At 34.4% G+C, this 18,480-nt stretch overlaps 1 protein-coding gene across 16 annotated transcripts in view; it reads left to right on the top strand.

Moving 5' to 3' along the window:
* TRUB1 (TruB pseudouridine synthase family member 1) overlaps window positions 1-18,001 on the top strand; it is a 63,526-nt gene extending 45,525 nt beyond the window's left edge. For 15 of the 16 annotated variants that reach the window (XM_074233596.1, XM_074233594.1, XM_074233592.1 and 12 more), the window contains 5 exons: window positions 9,029-9,110; window positions 12,450-12,522; window positions 13,966-14,105; window positions 16,302-16,358; window positions 17,041-17,997. In XM_074233596.1, the coding sequence (XP_074089697.1) occupies window positions 9,029-9,110; window positions 12,450-12,522; window positions 13,966-14,105; window positions 16,302-16,358; window positions 17,041-17,297 (609 nt within the window). In that variant the 3' untranslated portion in view covers window positions 17,298-17,997. Of the gene's footprint in view, window positions 1-9,028; window positions 9,111-12,449; window positions 12,523-13,965; window positions 14,106-16,301; window positions 16,359-17,040 lie in introns of all 16 variants that reach the window. The other variant, XM_074233581.1, reaches the window with a different exon arrangement.
* Window positions 18,002-18,480: the final 479 nt, after the last annotated feature.

Below are 18,480 nucleotides of genomic sequence, written 5' to 3'. Positions count from 1 at the left end.
GAAGGAAGAACTAGAATGAATGAGTAGAAGTTGCAGAGAGGTAGGTTTAGGCTAAATTTAAGAGGAAATGGCCTAATGATGTAATCTATCCAAAAAAAGACTGGACTTGACTTGGAAAGGTAATGAAGATCTCATTAAATTTGAAAAAAATTCTGAATGATCTCTTGTTAGACATATTACAGAGGTGATTTCTTCAGTATGTTTAAACAAGTAGCCTCTGTGCTTTCCCAACTCTGCATGTTTACAATTCTGTGAAGAAACTTAGGAAGTTTTAAAAAGGAAGTATAGTCACTTCTACATCACTGCCAACCACTTTCTTCTTCCTGTCTTCTGTCTGTTTGATGATGATTATTTTGTTGAATAGTTTGAGAAATGTGTTTAGTTAGAAGGTAAATACCAGTAGACATCAGAACTGGAAGAAGAAAATATATTTCAACTCCCAATAAGATATGGTTATTATGAAAACTAAGAACATGATAAAATGTTTCTTCAAGTTAATTGGGGAAAAGGGAAGCCTCAGAGAAGAGAGAGGAAACCTGAATGGCTGATATGACACAATTCAAGATGATAACAGAAAAATAAGATCTGCTTAATTCTCATTTTGTTTTTATTTTCTCTGCCAAGGAGGATGACTTTGGGTCTGGAAAGGAAAACAACAAAAATAGCTAATAGGGAACTGATATTCAATATAAAAGCTTCCTAAGATAAATTCTAGATAGCTGGCTCAGTGAACTATGTCCTTGGGTACTGAAATAACTGATGTCACTACTAACCCTTCTGTCAGTGATATTTGAAAGTTCATGAATGGGAAAAATCACCACAATACTAGAAATAGGACACATTTTCCCAGTTTTCAATAAAGGGAAAAGAATAGAGTCTGTCCACTATAGGCTTAAGCTTCTTGAATTATTCCTGGCAAAAATTTTGCAATGTATTATTAAAAAGATGATTGGTGATTACAAAGATCCAGAATAATTTTGTTAGGATTAGTTTGTGCCAGACTTCCTTGTCTTTTTTTCAACAGGTAAGGTCCAAGAGAATTCTGAAGCACTGGTTTATATAAATTTTAGCAAAGTTTTGGAGATAGAATGTCTCATGTAATTCTTGTGGAAAAGTTTGAGAGATGTGGACTAGATAATAATCCAGTTAAATGAATTTTAAACTAATTGAATTGCCAAGTTCAGAATAACTAATAGTTCAGTGTAAATTTGTAAAGTCTTCCAGAGATGACCCAGGAATATATGCTTAGAGCTCTTTTGTAAAGACTTAGATGATATTGTTATCAAATTTTCAGATGTCACAAAACTGAGAGGGTCAGCTAATTCACTGGAAAACATCTAGGATCCAAAAATATCTTAACAAGCTATAACATTGGGGCAGCTAGGTAGCACAGTGGATAGAGCACTGGCCCTGGAGTAAGGATGACTTGAGTTCAAATCCAGCCTCAGACACTTAATAATTACCTAGCTGTGGGACCTTTGGCAAGTCACTTAACCCCATTGCCTAGCAAAAACAAAAAAATTCAAAAAGAAACTCTAACTTTGGGCTAATTACAGAGGTGTACTAGAGTCAACTTTAACTGGCTTGAAAGAGCTGATTATTGTTTTGTTTATTGTCTAGATTTAAGAAAGAGATGAAAAAGATGATAATAAGAGAGACTAAATTTTTAAATGTGCCTTGCATGCATTTTCCCTGGTGAACCAGTTGTTAAACATCTGCCAGCACATCTTTAGCTAAATTCCATTAGATATAATGTAATTAAGAAGGGTCAGTGTAATTTCTTAAACTTTGCTTCAGGGGTACTAGTCAGGCAATGGGATTAAGTGACTTACGGGAGGTCCCACAGCTAGGTAATTATTAAGTGTCTGAGGCTGGATTTGACTCCAAAGCTGGTGCTCTGTCTACTGCCCCCCCCAACTGCTCCACTGTGCCACCTAGCTGCCCCCAAAGGTACTATTTCATAAGAAGATGGTTAGATTAGTTTTCCTGCAAGTGATCTTGGGGGTTTTCATAATTGATTATAAGTTGCTTTGAATCAACATTATGACAAGATAGCAAAATCTTTTTTTTTTTTTTAGGTCTTTAAGGTTTTTTGCAAGGCAAATGGTGTTAAGTGGCTTGCCCAAGGCCACACAACTAGGTAAATATTAAGTGTCTGAGTCCGGATTTGAACTTGGGTGCTACTGATCCTGGGGCCCGTGCTTTATCCACTGCACCACCTAGCCGCCCCAAGATAGCAAAATCTAATGTGTTCTTGGGCCATATCAAGAGAAACATAACTTCTGGCAATGAATAGTCATTAAACGTCTGTTCTTTCTTCTGGTCTTAGTATTGTATTCAGTTCTGGGTATTAGTATAGGAAAGGCATTGTTGGAATGTCAGTCTCCAGAGGAAGGTAACCAGAATGCCAAAAGGGACTCTGGTCTGTATCATATGAGAAGTAATTGAAATAACTAGGAATGTTTAGACTGACAAGAAAAGACTTTGAGGATTAAAGAGAGCAAAATGGGACTATTATTTTTTAAAAATTTTTAATTTTTTACAATTTTTCCCCTAATCTTGCTTCCCTACCCCTGCCCCCCCCCCCCCCCCCATAGAAGGCAGTCTGCTAGTCTTTACGTTGTTTCCATGGTATACATTGATCTAAGTTGAATGTGATGAGAGTAATCATATCCCTAAGGAAGAAAAATAAAGCTTTGTTATCACCTCCATGTTACTGCCAGGGTGCACAGTATTCCTCTGGTTCTGCTCATCTCACTCAGCATCAGTCCATGCAAATCTTTCCAGGCTTCCCTGAATCCCCATCCCTCCTGGTTTCTAATAGAACAATAGTTTTCCATGACATACATATACCACAGTTTAAGCCATTCCCCCATTGAAGGACATTTATGTTAATTTCCAATTCTTGGCCACCACAAATGGAGCTGCTATGAATATTTTTGTACAAGTGATTATTTTTATACATTACTAAAATATTCTTGTTTGAGTAAACATAATACCCCCCCCCCCCAAATATAGACCCTCATGAGAAATAAAATAAAAGAAAGGGGAAAAAATGTGTTTCAGTCTGTGTTCTGATACCATCAGCTCTGTCTCAGGTGGATCACATTCTTTATGATAAGTCCATCATAAAAGTTACTTCAGTATTTTTGTGCTGTTGCTGATTGTGATTCCCTCCATCCATTCCTCCCCACTACCATATATTATATTTTTTTCTCTCCTTTCACTCTGTCCCTCTTCTAAAATTTGCTGTAGGGTGACTGAGTAGCACGGAGAACTCATCATTGGTCCTTGGGACCAAGAGGCCCCAAGCCCATATACCACCCCTTGAGACCCAGCAACCACCCAGCCCCATGGTCCTGGACAGGCCATCCAATCCCACCCCTTGCAAGAAGTAAGAAAGAAAATGTGTTATATCTGATTATTCTCTCCCATGATCTACCCTCTCCTCTATCACCCACACCCCCCCCCTTCCTTCTTCCCCCCTTATCTGCTTTTTACTCTAGATGTCTATAGCCTATTGAGTGTGTATGCTGTTTCCTCTCTGAGCCATTTCTGATGGGAGTGAAGGTTCTCTCATTCCCCCTTGCCTTCACCCCCTCCCATATCATTGCAAAAGCTCATTGTAAAAATAAAAGAATAAAAAACCAAGTAAAATAAAATAAAAATAAATAAAAAAATTCTTTTTTATGAAACATCTTCACCTATTCCATCTCCCCTTTCTCTTACTCCCAGTGCATTTCCCTTTTGGCTATTAATTCCATTTTTACAATATATCATTTTCGGATTCAGCTCTCTCCTGTGCTGCATCTAAAAAGGCTCCTTCTACCTGCTCTATTTAATGAGAAGTTTCATATGAGTATTATCAGTATCATTTTTCTATGCAGGAATACATGCAGTTCATCATCAAGTCCCTCATATTTTGCCCTTCTCCGCTCTCTGCTTCACCTGAGTCCTGTATTTGAAGGTCAAACTTTCTGTTCAGCTCTGGCGGTTTCCACAGGAACATTTGAAATTCCCCTGGTTCATTGAAAGTCCATCTTTTCCCCTGGAAGAGGATGTTCAGTTTTGCTGGGTAGTTGATTCTTGGTTGCATTCCAAGCTCTGTTGCCTTCTGGAATATTATAGTCCAAGTTCTACAAGCTTTTAATGTAGTTGCTGCTAAGTCCTGTGTGATCATCACTGCAGTTCCATGATACTTGTATTGTGTCTTTCTGGCTGCTTGTAGTATTTTCTCTTTGACTTGGGAGTTCTGGAACTTGGCTGTAATATTCCTGGGGTTTGTGTTTTTTGGATCTCTTTCTGAGGTAGATTGATGGATTCTTTCAATTTATATTTTTCCCCTCTGCTTCTAGTATATCAGGGCAATTTTCCTGTATGATTTCTTTAAAAATGATGTCAAGGCTCTTTTCCTGATCATGACTTTCAGGTATCCCAATAATTTTCAATTTTTCTTTCCTGATTCTGTTTTCCAGATCAATTCTTTTTTTTTCAATGAGATGTTTCACATTTTCTTCTAATTTTTCATTCTTTTGGTGTTGAAGTATTATGTATTGACTTCTCATAAAGTCATCAGCTTCCTTTATCTCCATTCTACCTCTGAGGGATGTATTTTTCTCAGAGAGCTTTCTTTTCTCCTTTTCCATCTGGCCAATTCTGCTTTGTAAAGCATTCTTCTCAATAATTTTTTGAACTGTTTTATCCATTTGTCCTATGCTGGTTTTTAAATATGTTATTTTCTTCAGCATTTTTTTTGGATTTCTTTGGCTAAGCTGCTGACTTCTTTTTCTTGTTTTTCCTGTATCTCTCATTTCTTTTCCCAATTTTTATTCTCCCTTACTTGATTTTCAAGATCTTTTTTGCGCTGTCATAACCTGAGCTTAATTTCAGTTTTTCTTGGAGTCTTTAGATTCAGCAGCTTGTACTTCCTCATCTTCAGATTGAGGAGGATTCTTGGGATCATAGACAAGTATTTCTCAATGATATTCCTCTTTTTTTCTCTGTTTACTCATTTCTTCAGCCTGTGTCTGGTTTTGGGGTGCTTCCTGAGTATTTTTGAGTATTATTGGATCACCCGCTTTGTGGTTTTTTTTTTGGTACACCCCACTGGGACCTTTGTTCCTCCAAGGGCATATGCTCTCTTGCCTGTGTTTTGATGTGTAGATGACCACAGGTGCTCAGTTCTGTCCTGGAGCTGTGAGGAGGGGCCCTGCTGTCTTAAAATGGAATACCAAACCGCAACCTGGATCTGAGTGTAGGCAAACATCAGAGTGCTTTCCCAGGGAGAGCAGCTTTCTCCTATCTTCCCTGACCCTCGTACTGTCTGTGGGCTGTGCTCTGGAGGTGCAGGCTGGTTTTCCTCTATTCTCACTGTAGGTTCTGTGGCTGTTGCTCCTCACTCCACACTCATTCTGGTGCAGCAGAGTTCTTTCACGGCCCCTTCAAGCTGTTCCTGGTGATCCCTGGCTGGGCTGCCTAAAAATTGTTTTTAACATATCTCTGCAATCCTGTCGTGTTATATTGGAAGCAAAGTGATGTATCTCTCTTATGCTATGCCTTCTTCCCTTAACGAGTAAAGCATAGTCATCATATGAAGGTACAAGTTTTTCTAAGACAGGTAGTATGTGTTTAACTTGCACCAAGTTTTGGACTATTATTTGAAAGAAGGTTTAGACTTTATTTTTTTGGTCCTGCAAGGCAGAAGAAGAAGCAGCAATGGGTAGACATTGTAAAAAGAGTCAAATTTAGACCTTATGTCAGAAAAATTTCCCAATAATTAGAGCTATCACAGAAGTGAAATGGACTGCTTTGGGAGACAATGGCTTCACCACAATTAGAGGCTTTCAGACAGAGATTGACTGTGCATATTTTTTTTCAGGTATGGCCTTGGACTATATGACCACTACAGTTTCTTTGAACCCTTAAATTCTGTCATTTATTTCTTGACTCCACATTCGATAAAAACAAAACAAAATTAAATTTGATATCTGAATAGCTGGTGACCAGGCAGGAGTTGTTGTACTTGGTGTCAGGAAAATTAGAGTTTGAATTCTGCTTTAGTTGCGTGAACCTGCACAATCTACTTAACTTCTCTAAGTCTCAGGTTCTTCATGGTTTATTAATCTTCAGGGTTTAATAATAGTTTTTACTTCACAGGATTATTGTGAGGATCAAATGAGAATATATATATTATAGAAAACATTTATGTAATATAAATTTTTATAAACATTGACGTCTTACATGAACCAACTACATAACAATTGTTCGTATATAAAAAATTAACTTATCTAGAAAATTATCTTAGTAACCATCTCCTTCATGATAGGAGGCTGAATAGACAGTTTTCATTATAAATTGCAACCTCTTCGGCATACCTATAATTTTATGGTAGACTATAAATATCTTGTATGTAAAAGACTTTGTGGTTAGTATACAAGAAGTGCTTATATCAGGCATGATCCCAGCCTTCAAGAACTTTATAGTTTATTTAATAGGATCATAGATTTAGAACTGGAAAAGAATTTAGAGACATCTAATTCATCCCTTCATCATGCAGATGAGGAAACTGAGACCCAAGGAGGTCAAGTTAATTGACCTAACACACAGGTAGTAAATAATAGGCTTTAAATCTAGCTTTTCTTATTCCAGAGCTAGGGCTAGCACAGCTAAAATAGATAATAATAATAAATGATAAAGCATAATGGCCAAATGGATAATAAGCAGCAGGGGGAAAATGAGATGTCTACAGTAAGTCAAGCAAATTTAAGAGAGATCCCGGTTAGCTTTTTTGTCTTTAAAAAGAGTCGGAGTTTGCTAAGTAAAATTAGAGTGAGAGAAATAGAAGTCGTGTTGTATTTATCTTATGGAAAGTATTACCAAGTTAGGGCTTATTCAGCATGAACTCATTTTAGCATTTATCCATTCACTGTCTATTATATGTTAAAACTTTTTAAATGCTAAGTGGGTGAAATATAAAGATGAATCAGACGTGATCTTGGCTTCATGTAGTTTTTTTTTGTTTTGTTTTTTTAGGTTTTTTGCAAGGCAAATGGGGTTAAGTGGCTTGCCCAAGGCCACACAGCTAGGTAATTATTAAGTGTCTGAGACCGCATTTGAACCCAGGTACTCCTGACTCCAGGGCTGGTGCTTTATCCACTGCGCCACCTAGCCACCCCTCTTCATGTAGTTTGTAGTCTAGTCTAGTAGGGAGAAGATAAAGATAAGGGAAGTCTTTGTTCAGTTAACTTCTCTTAGGCATTCATTCTAACCAGAGTGGCCATTCTGATGACTATTATTTGGGCCAGTTATAACTTGGAGATCATTTTGTTGTACATCTTTTTTTGTACTTGTATTCTACATAATAGGAGATAATCTAGCAGAATCATAGCAGAAAATGGACAGCCAATATAATATGAGTAAGAAAAGTTATCAACAGCTTACTTTTGTCAGTGATATTGACAAAAATTGCAATGTTAATCAAATAGTTCTGCATGGCATACACAAAGAAAAAATATTGAATTCTGTAATATGTACTCTGCAAACAAAGTGCCTTGCATACTTAGTACTACATACTTGATGAATTTAATTAATTTAGATGAAGGTAGTGACACTAACAAAGGGGGTTTGGATTTTTCTTATAAACTCCATATGCAAGGTAGACAGTTTTATTCTAACAGAATGCTTCCTAGACTAGGACTCAGAGCACCAGGGCTCAAATTTCAGCTTATCTATCTATCTTTCTATCTATCTATCTATCTATCTATCTATCTATCTATCTATCTATCTACCTATCTGTCTATCTATCTATCTGTCTGTCTGTCTGTCTGTCTGTCTGTCTGTCTGCCTGCCTGTCTGCCTGCCTGCCTGCCTGTCTGTCTGTCTGTCTATCTATATCTATTTGCTACCTGATGGATTTTGGGGGGGGAGTTTTTCTTTTGTTTTATTATTTTTAATAATTTTTGTTATTTTTTTAAAACCCAGAATACTGCAAGTTATTCATGATTTCATCATTTTGGACATTGCCTCACAAAGGAAGATGCCAACCTTTTCACACACACTTTAATGAATTGCCATGTCAGAAAGATGTGTCTGATAGACATCCTTCTCTCTGGTGATAAACTCCTCTTAAGATAACTAGGCTTACACATGAAGGCTATATACTTTTAGTTTGTCACCATATTGCTACTCAAAATTTTTCTAGCTGGATAAGTCCTTTCTGCTCTTGTGCCACTTGCTTTAAAAGGTTTTATCCTGATCACTCGAGTGATTTTTTTTTTCCCACCTCTCAAATCACTTTGCATATAGTCTTCATTCACGAGAAAGCTTGTCAGAGTGGAGGGTTGGTTTTCAAGTAAGAAAGACCGGTTCATTCAAATCTTGCTTGTGGAAGATAACTAGCTGCGTGGTTGTGGGCAAGGTTACTCTCTCTCTCAGTGCCCCCCCCCCCCCCAGTCAGCCTGGTAACACTAGAAGTGACAGAGAAGATAACCTATATATGATTGACTTTTACACTAGGACTTTCCTAGAAACCACAGATCCAGTTCAAATAGGAAATTATCTTTCCTTGCCCATGTGAATATGATTTCCCCTTAGGAAAGATTAATAAGTTTTTCAAGGGCAGGGGCAGTTTTGTTTTTGTCCTGGCATGGGACCTTTTTACACTTCCCTGGTATAGTCTTTAAGAATACAGTGACTGGCTTCTTTGTCATAGTTTGGAAACAGAAAATTATTTTAAAAGTTGTTCACTATTAAGTTTTTTCATTTTACTTTTCAGTATGTATTTTTAGACCTTAATTTTAAAAGTGACTCAGCTTTAATAATCTTTGGGGTCATAAAATTTTCAGAAATATTCTTGATTTATCAAAGTGTATTTTTCAAAAAACATGTGTAGTCCTTGATTATTATCCTAATTTGTATCAGATTAATCATATTAGTTTAAACTGAAATAAAAATTTGTATGAATCTATGAATCTTGACATGTTCTTTAGTACTTTTCACTATATGGTTTGCTTATTTCCTCTCCTTGTAGAAGTATATTGCTACTGGAGAATTGGGGAAAGCTACTGATACACTGGATTCAACAGGGAAAATTACAGAAGAAAAACCTTACGGTAGGAAGTAAGCTTTATAATTTTACTTAGAAAGTTAAAATTTAAATAGCTTTGGTCTTTAGCAAGTAGAAGAGAAAGGAAGGCTTCTCTGAGCTGTCTTTTAAATTTAAAACCAATCATAATAAAGTGATTTCAATTTCCAATTTACATAAGCCAAAGAAGTTCAAAATTAGTGGCATTGTGAATTTGTTTTAGATTGCTAGTATCTTGAGAACAGTGAAGCATGTATTTTTATCTCCTTCAGAGCTTAGCTCAGTGCCTTGTATTTAATAATCAAATGAAATAACACAGAGATACAGAGATATCTTTGTAAATCTTGTCCTACATAAATTTCAGCTATTGTTAATAATAAACTTAGGCCCTTTAATGGATATTTTAATGAATGAAGGTAATGAAGGTAACTTCATTAACATTTTTCATTATAATTGCTTCATTTGAAACTAATCCTGAGGGATACCATTTCCAGTTACTCCCCTAGTATCCTTTCTTCCTTTATTCCAATTTCCTGCTCAAATCCTTTTGTAGTTACAATTTTGAACTTTTCATTTTTTACCCACCTTAAAACCTCTGTTTTTCAGATTTCTTTGTGTTACTTAAATAAGTGATATCACTTAAATAATAAACCCATTAGTTTTTGTAGTTAGGGTCACAGTTTTAAAATTAATTCTTTCCCCTGTTTTTAGAACACATAAACATGGCAAAGAGAATAATTTCTCTTGGAAGTAAAATAGAACTAATTGGGTCTCGTCTTAATCTTTCTACCATCCCTCTTTTTCACTACTCTTAAAAAAAAGATAAATGAAATGGTCTCCTAGCAACCTTCACAGTGTTCATTCTATTTATAACAACAGTAGGTTTATACAGTAAGTTCACCCCCATTATCCTGTCACAAAGTGTGAATTATTTGTAGGGTTTCTGTTTTTTTAACTCTTTCCTGTAGTTGATATTTTTCCCACTTGACTCAATTGCAGGAGATGATTGCTTATCTACTCTTCCTGTGTTCTTGTGTTGAGTTACATCATTGTTCCGTAGCAGAGAGTTTAGATAGCTGTTGGAACTCATTTACCTTCCTAGCTATTAGAACTTCGACTCTGCAGTTTTTTTTCTACCTTGTTTAATCAGTCAGCAAAATTTAAAATGCATTTATGTTTTATTGGGCTTTCTTTTAAAGCAAATCTTTTGAATTGTATTGCAATTTAGGTATTTAAAAATTATTTTGTGCATATATTTTGAAAATAAGACAAATTTCCAATTAACTGAAATCCAATTAGAAATCTTTTTTTTCTAGGTGGCAGGGATGAATGTCATAAATATGCTCCTCAAGAATTTATTAAAAAGAAAATTAATTTTCTGTTATGCTTAGTTTCCATGAACATTCAATCCAATCTCTTTCATCTACATCTATAGTACTTTAATGAGAATTGGTATACAGATATTATTAGCATCCTAAAGCACTATATCTACCATTGTGCTTTACTTAGGCAATAATATTTACTAGAAAGATTTTCACAAGGGTTATGACAAATAGATTTTGTTTTAAAATCTACTCTTAGTAACTAGAATATTTAATTCACCTGACCCTATCCCCCCAAATGATTTTTTTAATTGCTATTTGCATTTATGTAACAATTTATATTAGGTAGTAATGGGACATACATTGGTATAGTTAAGGAGTGATCAGGTTTTGCAAGACATTGAATATGAGGGTAGTAATATTGGACCCGATGCAAAATTGAAAGTTCCTGAACGTATCAGGTTTCTGATAACATAATAGACTTACAAGTTCCCTTTAATTGGGTTATTTTATGATTTATGTTTCACATGTAAAGGTTTTACCATAACAGCCTCCGCCATGCATTTTTTTTCTTGTGGCCTTGACTGGTTTATGAATTATTACAGCATTATCATTAATGACACTTCTTTAAACCGCTGCCGGGCATTGTGGTAAGCATTTGCCATCTGTTTTTGAAATGTTCACTTGGTGTAACTAAGGTATCAATAGTAATGATGACCTGATGTTGCAGTGGAGATAAAATTTCTTCATGGAATAAATTCTCTTATATACCAAGAGATATCAAGAGAAGAATTGGAAAACTTAAAGAATATAGAACAGAGCTTGCTAAATAAGTTTATTCAGGAAAAAAACTTTCCTTTTTTATGATGATATAAAACTATTTCCTTTAACTGTATTTTTTTGGTTATTGGGTCTCCCTTAGGCTGGAAATACAGCGACTACTTATGGGCCCAATCCAGATGCTGATCAGTTTGGAAGATATAACCTGTTCCATTTAAAAAATTTGGGTTGATTTGCCCAGCCTTAGGTAGTTTTAGTCCTGTACTTCCATGGACTCACCATGTTTGTCTAGACTTAAGTGTGGACACCTAATCAATTTTAGTCATGCTATAGTGCAGAACTCCCAAATTCAAGTAATGTCCCATCTTTGGTCTCCCTTAGTAGTAGAGATTAGAGGCATATAGCTATTCTGAAGCACTTGAATACCCCCCCGAAATATTTTCTTTTAGAATATCCTATACTCTTTATTTGTTCTGTTCCTGTTTGAATCGAGTAGATTTTAGATCCCTGATCCTGGGTAGCATTCTAGGATTGAGGTCAAAACTAAGGTCAGTCTGTTTCTTGCTAAAACTAAGATATCAAAGGTTTTAGAAGTTGTATGTTCTTTGAGTATAAAATAACCTAGTAACTATGTTACTCTCCCTGGTTTCCCTCTACCTAGATTTTTGTTTGTTTGAAGCCAATTTGGAGACGGTGGGGAAAAAGTCAGGATAAAGCAAGAACAAAGACAACTATTTGTTCATTTAAACAAAACTAAATCCAAGAATGGAAATTTTATGCCATTTTAGTTATTTTCTGAATCTGGCAGGTAACAATTAAGGCCAGGGTAGAGCATAATCCTCAGTGAGACATTAAAATATATGGCCCCTAACAGTTTTTGATAACACATTATCTGCCTTTGCAGTGTATTTTTCCCTTTTATTTTCTAAGATATTGATCACTGCAGGATAAATTTCAGGATTTATTTTTTATATCTTCCAAAACCCTTAGTAAGCATTGACTAAATATATAGAAGGTCATGACCCATTTTTTCCCCCATGAAAACCAGGACAAAAGAAATCCAATGGTTTAAAAAAAGATATTTATACTTTTCTTCCCATTTCTCTCAGCAAGATCTAATTTGCTATTTCATGTTTCTAGAAGTTAGATATTGGTGGATAATGTGTATGTTATAGTGCAGCTTTAAAAAATAAAGTATTATGAAAATGACGTATTTCTTTTGTTCATGTATAGAGTCAATATTTGTTTTCTTTCGCATTTGGCAGATCAGATAAAGCAGGAAGATATTGAAGGTATTCTCCAGAAATTTACAGGAAATATAATGCAAGTACCCCCACTGTAAGTTATTATTAGTAATAATAAACTTTAATGCTTACCCCAGTAAAAATTACTTGAGTTCCTTTTGTACTGTAATATAGTATAAGCAAAACATTCATTACATAAGATAGTGCATAGATGCATATGATATTAATTTAGATAGGATGCTGTGAACTTTCTGATAATTTCTAAGAAATGCTAAGTCATAGAGAGTATAGGAAATAGTCCTTTCATCCAGGCCCAAGGTTTCAACATAGCTTGTTATATATGAGTGAACACTAAGCTTTGAGTTTTATTTACGATCACCTAGGCCTCTTTTTTTAATATCAGATCATCTCATCAGCTCTAGAGGTCTAATCTGGACTGATGCAGGGAAAAGTGTCAGAGCTATCTGAAGACCTGATGTACACACTAGAGTGATTGGATAACAGATCAGATTGTGAACTCAGACTCAGGAGCTTGCCTTGTCTCATATTGCTAAAATAAAAAGACCAGGGATGTGTTTCCTTACAGGCACAGATGTTTCCATATTTGTTAAATACAGCCTCCAATTGCATATAGTGATGACACTGAATAGACATTGGCTAATTATTATGTTTACTAACATTTCTAATTGAGTGTACTATTTATTGTTGTGTTGGCTAGTTTTCAGGATATTTGAATCCCTATGAAAAGTATTTTAAATTATTTTAAAATACTAAATTCATAATAATTTAAAGTATTTTATTTCATTTGGATCATTAAAAGATGTTCATAAGTAACAAAATAAAAATGTACCCAAACTGGGTTCAGACCTGAAATAAGACAATAATTAACTATTTTCCCCTTATTTGTGGGGGGGGGGGGCGGATGGACTATAATCTGCTCTACCATAGTATTTGAAGTCACAATTTGATGTAAAAAGTAGTAAAAATTGATTGAAATATAAATGACTTTAACAGGCAGGAACAGTATGAATTGTACTTTGGGCCCTAATAATTAATTGTTTTTTTGAATTTACACAAGGCTGCTTTCAAGCTTGGCCATAACAAAGATTTCTTAAGTGGACTTTATTTTTTTAATAGCATTCACAGTTGAATTTGGTCATGATTCCATGAAAAATCTTACCTCTTTCTTTTACTCTAGTTCACCCAATTGCCCTTCATTTCATTCTGTGAAATTCTGAAGTTGGTGTAGCTGTTCTAGGCCAAATCCACCAGGGACTTGAACAAAGTTTGGAAGTAGCATCCATTGCTCACTATATGCCAGTATAAGATATATTAGCTTCATTGATGTTTAAGAAATTCTCATTGATCTCTAATACCATTTTGACAAAAAATTTTAATTCATTTTATCAAAAGTGAAATTTAAGTTTGACAGGGTAGAATGATTTACTTCAACTAATGAAAAATTTAATTCATGGCAATCAGTTATCTGTGTTCTATCGTAACGTCTGATGAGGTTTTTTTTTCCAACCCTTGTTAGCTATTCTGCTTTAAAGAAAGATGGACAAAGACTTTCAACTTTAATGAAGAAAGGAGAAGTAGTAGAGGCAAAACCTGCCAGACCAGTTACAGTGTACAGCCTCTCCCTTCAAAAATTCCAGCCACCTTTATTTACCTTAGGTAAGGGGAAGTAGTTGAAAAATCCTGTTGATTCAATTTTCATGCATTTATTTTTTTGTTTAGATGCATTTAAAAATGATCCATGGAATAAAATGAAAATTTGGTGTATGCAATAATTAGAACATTTTTCACTAGGCAGAAATTTCCCAATGTCTTTGTTCTCTTGGTAACACAGTTTAGGGGTAGTCACAACTAGGTGCAGACTTTTTTTTTAAATATCTGATTTTCATGTATTAAAGTGTCAGTATATAAAGTTGGGATTGTTATATAAACACTTGAGCCATGATATATTTTATTTTCAGGTAACAGTATTTTGTATTTTAGAACCTTCTCTTTCTTCTGGTATCAGCTAGTTTTCTCCAGTTAGAATTAATTAATATGAAATTTCTCTTGGTGGGGGAAGGACTTTCCGAGTATGGTATAGTGTAATATTTGCTATTTTGGGAGTTTGAAAAACAGGGTGTAAATCCTTGACTATGTCCATTGTAATCTTTGGCACCTCTCTGGGCTTGAGTTGCCTCATCAGTAAAATAAGGGTTGACTGATCTAAAACATCCTTTCTGCTCTGAATCTATGATCCTCTGTGATGATTCATCAGAATGAAGATAATTTCCATTCAAAGATTCTTGATAATTTGGAAATAAATGGATATAAGCATATCTACTAAGGAACCCATCAGATTTATAGTTAGATCATGAATTTTCTTTTTAACTTTTCCTTACTATGTTTGCCTCTCCCTGAAAAATAATAATTCATAAAATTCACGGTAGTCTAAAGCATTCAATTTTGGGGGGAGGGATTATATTTATCTTTGTCCTGAAAAATATATGTACATTTCATTCTTTCTGCCTACAGTGAGATAGATGTATGGAACTTGAATCATACTTGATTTTCAAAGAGACAATATTTAGTTAGTCTCTAGGCCCTTGTTAATTTTATTACATCAGTTCACAAAGCAAATTAGAAAAGATGCCTTAAGAAATATTCTCCCAATTGGTTTTTGTTTCTAAATTTTATTTCTTTTTTCATTAGCATTATTATGTAACTTATGTGCCTACAGGCTGCAATACTTAACAGTTACAAATTTCTTTTGTCTTCAAAAACCTCTGATCCTAAACTATATAAAAATGTATAAAAACAAAAAAGTTTTTAAAAAGTTATTCCATGAAAATCTAATAGCTTGTTTGACTAGAGGAAAAAGATATTTTCTTTGAAAATAACATATTGGAATATGAGAAAACCTAGATCTTTTTGTTACCCGCACTTGTTTTAAAGATTTTTATAGAATGAAGGACATAACCACATTGACTGCCTATGAGTATAAATATGATGTTAAAATTCCATTACTTTTCTTTGGTCTTGAGGTTCACAAAAGTAATGGTTCTGTGGAAATAAATGACCCTTTGTGACTTTAGAGCATACTATCAACTTATTATAGAATAACAATTTTAAAATCATCAGGTTGTTGTTTTGATTTACTCTCCCCATGGAAAAAATAGAACCTTTTCTATTTGAAATGTAGGGACCATTTACAGGATATATTCTGTGGATAAAGCTTATAATGATAATTGTGTATGCTATACAAGATACAGATTGACCTTTAGCCTTTTTGTCAATCTATAAGATCCTCAAATGTTAAGGGAAAAAATTTTGGTATGTGCTTGATTCACATACTTTCTCTGATTTGAATGGTTATTTTATGATTATTTATTAAAACACTGGAGCCTGTCATCAAAAGAAACTTTTAAAATGTCTTATCTTTAGCTATTATAGTGCATTGTCCAGAACATAACCATGATCAGTTGGGGAAAGAACCTTGACCTGTTTGGAATTTTTAAACCTGAAAATATTTACATTTTAAAAATGCCTTCTTTTTAACACTGCAAAGTGAGGATATTTAACCTTTTAAAACCTTTTAAATGAATTAGGCTGCAATATTTATTAAAATGCCATGACTTGCTAGTTAATTTAAAATGTGTTCATTGGGTTGCTTCTGTTTGCTTTCCCAGTACTCTGACTTCGCAATCTCTCACACACATATGCTTCAGGATGAATAATTTATCTTGTATCCCATAAATATTTCATCACTTGATTGTTTGCATAGTGCATTTTTACATTTGTTTAGAGGCATCATTTCTATGTAAAGTAGATTTCATGAGGCATTTGCAATTTACCATGTCACTGTTAACATTCCAGATGTTGAATGTGGAGGAGGTTTTTATATCAGAAGCTTGGTCAGTGACATTGGCAAAGGTAAGGATAGATGAAAAAGAATTACTACTTGGGGAGCTATATTGTCTATGTTGTTTTTCCAGTATTCTGTTTTTCTTCATCTCTGAGTACCAGCCCTGTGTTCTGAGCTCGCTTGCTTCCATTGCTACAGTTAGGTTTATAACCTGCAATTTCTAAACATCAACAATGATAGTGAAATGTTTGGGATAAGATAAAAGGTGAATAGAAAAGAAGGAAATCGAAACTATAAGGGCAAATAGTTTTTAAGTATGAATATGAGTATTCACCTACAGTTAAGATTCAGAAAAAACATGTTTTTCTGAATCTTAACTGTAGTTGAATTATATATGTGTAGGATTATAACTGTGTGTGTGTGTGTGTGTAGACATACACACATAATCCTTTAAAAAGTTGTTTGGGGACATAGTTCTATTTTAAAAAGGTAGAAAACCAAAATCTCCTTGACAGACAAATAATATTTCTGACTTTCCCCAGTGGGGGGAAGGAATTTTCCCATTGAGAAAAAAGATGTTACATTTTTTAAAATTCCAAATGATTTTGTGATGATTCATTCCTCTGGATACTATTTTTATTTTTAAATTCTCTATATATATGATTTAAATCTTGCTCTGATATACAACATACAATATGAAATAAGAAACTTATCTTATGGGTTGTTTTTTCCCCCTTTTTTCTGCTGTAGAACTTTCTTCCTGTGCTACTGTGCAAGAGCTGACCCGAACTAAACAGGGACCATTTACATTAGAAGAACATGCCCTTCGTGAAGACAAATGGACAATTGATGGAATAGCACAATCCCTAGAGCACTGCATGCCTCTTCTCTCAGTAGAACCTTCTGTTAAAAAATTAAAAACTGAAGAATCTAAACTACCTGTGAGCTCTGAAGACAAAACAATAGGTCAGGTTAAGGAAAAAGATGGAGTGACTGGAACATCTTAAGATTGGACTGAGATTGCTTTGTTTTCCTAGTTGAATTTATAATCTTTTAAGTGCAAAAGGCGAGTTGGATTGTTAAAAAGAAAAAAAGAAAGAAATGATCATTCTTTCTCTCTTTCTCTGCATGGAGAAAAAATCCATAATTTCTTATTTCTACAAGATGCTATTTATCTGATACATTGCATTATAAATAGGTTTGTCAGTAATTTAAATTCATTGCTGTATCATAAATGATCTTTTAGAATGTTTTTGTGTTACCATATTGACAATAAAAATTTGAAATCAAAATTTCAGAAAACTTAATTTTCTGAACTTAGTCACTTATCAGTAGCTATACCAGTAAAGAAGTTAAATGTATTTTCTTATCTAATAAGAACAAAGTTAGTATTGTACTTTGTTTTCAGAAATTCAGAGTGTATAATTTTATTTATTGGACCACCCAGAGAAATTTTGTTGATAATCCACTAGAGACAATATCATGCTGAATTATTTTTTAAACAGAGCTTAAAAGGCCCTTTATGTAACTCATTTGCTTTATGAACTTAATTTTGGGGAATTAATCATTATAAAGGAAATTGTTTGGATAAGACTATATCTACCTATAACAATATTTTGTTAGTTTAAATCTAGGGGCCAACTAGATGCAAGAAATATCTAAAAATGAACTCTAGGGGCAGCTAGGTGGCGCAGTGGATAAAGCACCGGCCCTGGAGTCAGGAGTACCTGGGTTCAAATCCGGCCTCAGACACTTAATAATTACCTAGCTGTGTGGCCTTGGGCAAGCCACTTAACCCCATTTGCCTTGCAAAAACCTAAAAAAAAAAAAAACCTAAAAATGAACTCTATAATAACCTACTGCCCACATTAATAGGATTAGAATCAATAATTTACTTTTTTATTTATCAACTCAGATGATTATTCCATGAAAATAAAAGATAAAGCAATTAGGGCTAATTAATTGGTAGGTAGCAAAGGGTTAGTAGCTATATCAATGATACAGTAGACTTGACCTGCTTCAAGTCATTACCAGTGTAACATGACTTTCATATTTTTCTTTTACATTGGGGGTCTGGGGGCAGGTATTTTTTCTTATAAAGTTTTTTGTTTTTTAGTTTTTTGCAAGGCAATGGGGTTAAGTGACTTGCCCAAGGCCACACAGCTAGGTAATTATTAAGTGTCTGAGGCC

The sequence above is a fragment of the Macrotis lagotis genome, chromosome 4 (genome assembly GCF_037893015.1).
Source record: "Macrotis lagotis isolate mMagLag1 chromosome 4, bilby.v1.9.chrom.fasta, whole genome shotgun sequence".
NCBI lineage: Eukaryota > Metazoa > Chordata > Mammalia > Peramelemorphia > Peramelidae > Macrotis > Macrotis lagotis.
Note: the sequence above shows the minus strand (reverse complement) of the source record. Positions and strands in the feature narration are given on the sequence as shown.